The 2,500-nt window shown below is 41.4% G+C and overlaps 1 protein-coding gene across 1 annotated transcript in view; it reads left to right on the top strand.

The window, feature by feature from the left end:
* LOC138017615 (ran GTPase-activating protein 1-like) overlaps positions 1-2,500 on the top strand; it is a 32,819-nt gene that overhangs the window by 25,420 nt on the left and 4,899 nt on the right. The window contains exon 6 of the mRNA XM_068864654.1: positions 2,120-2,241. Coding sequence (XP_068720755.1) covers positions 2,120-2,241 — 122 coding nt within the window. The remainder of the gene's footprint in view (positions 1-2,119; positions 2,242-2,500) is intronic.

Genomic DNA, 2,500 nt, shown 5'->3' with positions numbered 1-2,500 from the left:
GCTCAGAACAATAGAGAAAAAGGTCTTTTGGGAATTTGACTCTATTATAATGCAAAACATGAGCCATAATTTGCTATTGTTTCGTGAAAAACCTTAAATAACAATGACCACGACCAGGTTTTCTGAGCCCGCGAGACTGAGCACCCCCAGCAAACCATTGTTTTAACAAAAACCGCTGGTCAGCAACCTGGTTCTGGTCATTGCTGTCTAAGGTCTTCCATTGTTTTGTGCACCGACATGGCCCTCTCATCACGTGATTGAAAACCATCTATTGTAGTTTTCGGAGTTCCTTAACCAGTCCATCTATTTGAACTATGATCAAACTAGGCTTGACCCCGCGAAAATGTGGTCTTATCAAATAAACCACTGGAAGAAAGATTAGGAAATCAATAGGTGATTTGCAAGCAATCTCAGGAAACACAGATAACAATACTGCAATTGTACATTGCACCTGGAGCGATACTCACCGTTACGTCACCTATCGTCATTAATGTGCTATGCTTATTGTCAACGATGAAATGATATATTAAGTGGATCATATATGAACTGCGGATATGAAATCAAGTGAAGCTATGATCCTCGCAGATATGAATGCAATTTTTGCAATTCCGTAAAGAAGCCTAAAAAATTCAGGTCTTCAACGGGGTTTGAACCCGTGACCTCGCGATACCGGTGCGACACTCTAACCAACTGAGCTATGAAGCCACTAACGTTGGGAACTAGTCATTTGTGGGTTCCAATGTTCCCGTGAGGAATGGGTCAACGATGAAATGTTATATGAAATGGATCATATATGAACTGGGGACTGCGAGGATCATAGCTTCACTTGATGCTTATTAAGCTATGCTAATTATTGCTATGCCGTGCTACTGAATCATCAATGAGAGAGATCTATTGGCTGTCGAAACAAAGGTTCTTTTGTTCTGTGGTTGGCCAAATTTAAATATCAAAAGAATAGCCCATTTCCGAGTTGCTGCATTTCTCAGTTTCAAAGCGAGTCATGGTGCACAACTTTCAAATGGAAATGAGTTGCGTATTTTTATGCAAATCAAACTCATTTCCCTTTCAATAGTTGAGCGCCAAGACTCACTTCGAAACCGAGACAAACAGCAACTCGGAATGGCCTATTCTTTATAAACATTGAATATCGCTGTAGGTGGTTTTCACGTGACGTCATCGCCGCCATCTTGGTGGACGAAAACAAAAAAAAAACTTCTCGTTAGCTTCTGTTTTTTCGTCCGCCAGAATTTGTACATTACACCACTGTCACTTCAGTTTCAAGAGATTCGCTCTCACTAAAGCCTTGCGCTCGAAAATTCAGCTCATAAATCATAAGTAAGGTGGTCAATTATCAACTCGTTTGATAAAAGCAAATATTTCTCGCATCGTTCACTCTCTTCCCGACGAAGCACCACAGACCTAAACCACCTTGTGTTTATTCTCTTGGAAACATTTTAGCTCGCCGGTTTAAGAAAAAAAAAACGCTGGCTAACATGTTTGCAAGAGAAGAATTGGGTTTAGTTCTTTAAACGCATTCCTCAGATTAATATTCTTTACCTGATTCAAAACACCTTTTTAAACTTTATTTAAAAAAAAGATTAAGTAAACAGTTGATTGCAAACATTATTTTAAATTTTAGTTTAACATTTTATTCTTAACAAGGATTGTGGGTTCCCTTTAATTGTTCCCCCAAAATGTTCTAACTTTGACTCGCTATTAGAGGGAACCCGGAATGACTCATGGTATTAACGGTCAACTAAAGCCACAAAGTTTACACCGCGCGGTGCCCTCATGGTTAGAGTGCTCGACTCCGGATCGAGTGGTCCGGGTTCGGGTCCTGGCTGGGGACATTGTGTTGTGTTCTTGGGCAAGACACTTTACTCTCACGGTGCCTCTCTTCACCCAGGTGTATAAATGGGTACCGGCGAAAATGCTCGGGGTAACCCTGCGATGGACCAGCATCCCATCCAGTGGGGAGTAGAAACTGACTCCTAGTCGCTTCATGCTGCGAAAACGGGAGATAAGCGCCGGCCTGATGGGCCTTCTGGTTCGTAAACAGAGACTAAACAAAAAAACCACCCTATGGTTGATAACTTAACTTGCATTGTTTCTTTTTAAGGGTGAAGAAAAGATAGAGTCTGCCAAAGATATCTCTGGCCCACTGATGGCTCTGGACCATGCGGCCAAACAACCTTATTTTCCAAGGCATCTGAAAGCCTTCTTCATCGCTTTTATTTCCAAGTAAGAACCACCGAATTTCGTTGCGGTCTTTGTTAAACGATTTTTACTGCGATTTTCATAATTCTGCGGAATCTCACCTTCCGGCGCAAAACTCCAAACTGCTTTTTGCTTTCATCAATCAAATTTCCAAACATAGCCAGGAAGATGGACTCCGCTTCTGAAAAGTGAAGTGGAGTTTTTGCTTAGTTCCCAGCTGGAATACCATTATGATATCTTTGTAGAGGTTCTTCGGTAAAATGATCGAGTCGTACAGATTCCG

Source organism: Montipora capricornis, chromosome 9 (assembly GCF_036669925.1).
Source record: "Montipora capricornis isolate CH-2021 chromosome 9, ASM3666992v2, whole genome shotgun sequence".
In the NCBI taxonomy this organism is placed as follows: Eukaryota; Metazoa; Cnidaria; class Anthozoa; order Scleractinia; family Acroporidae; genus Montipora; species Montipora capricornis.
The sequence above is the reverse complement of the archived record's forward strand: the minus strand, read 5'-3'. Positions and strand labels throughout refer to the sequence as shown.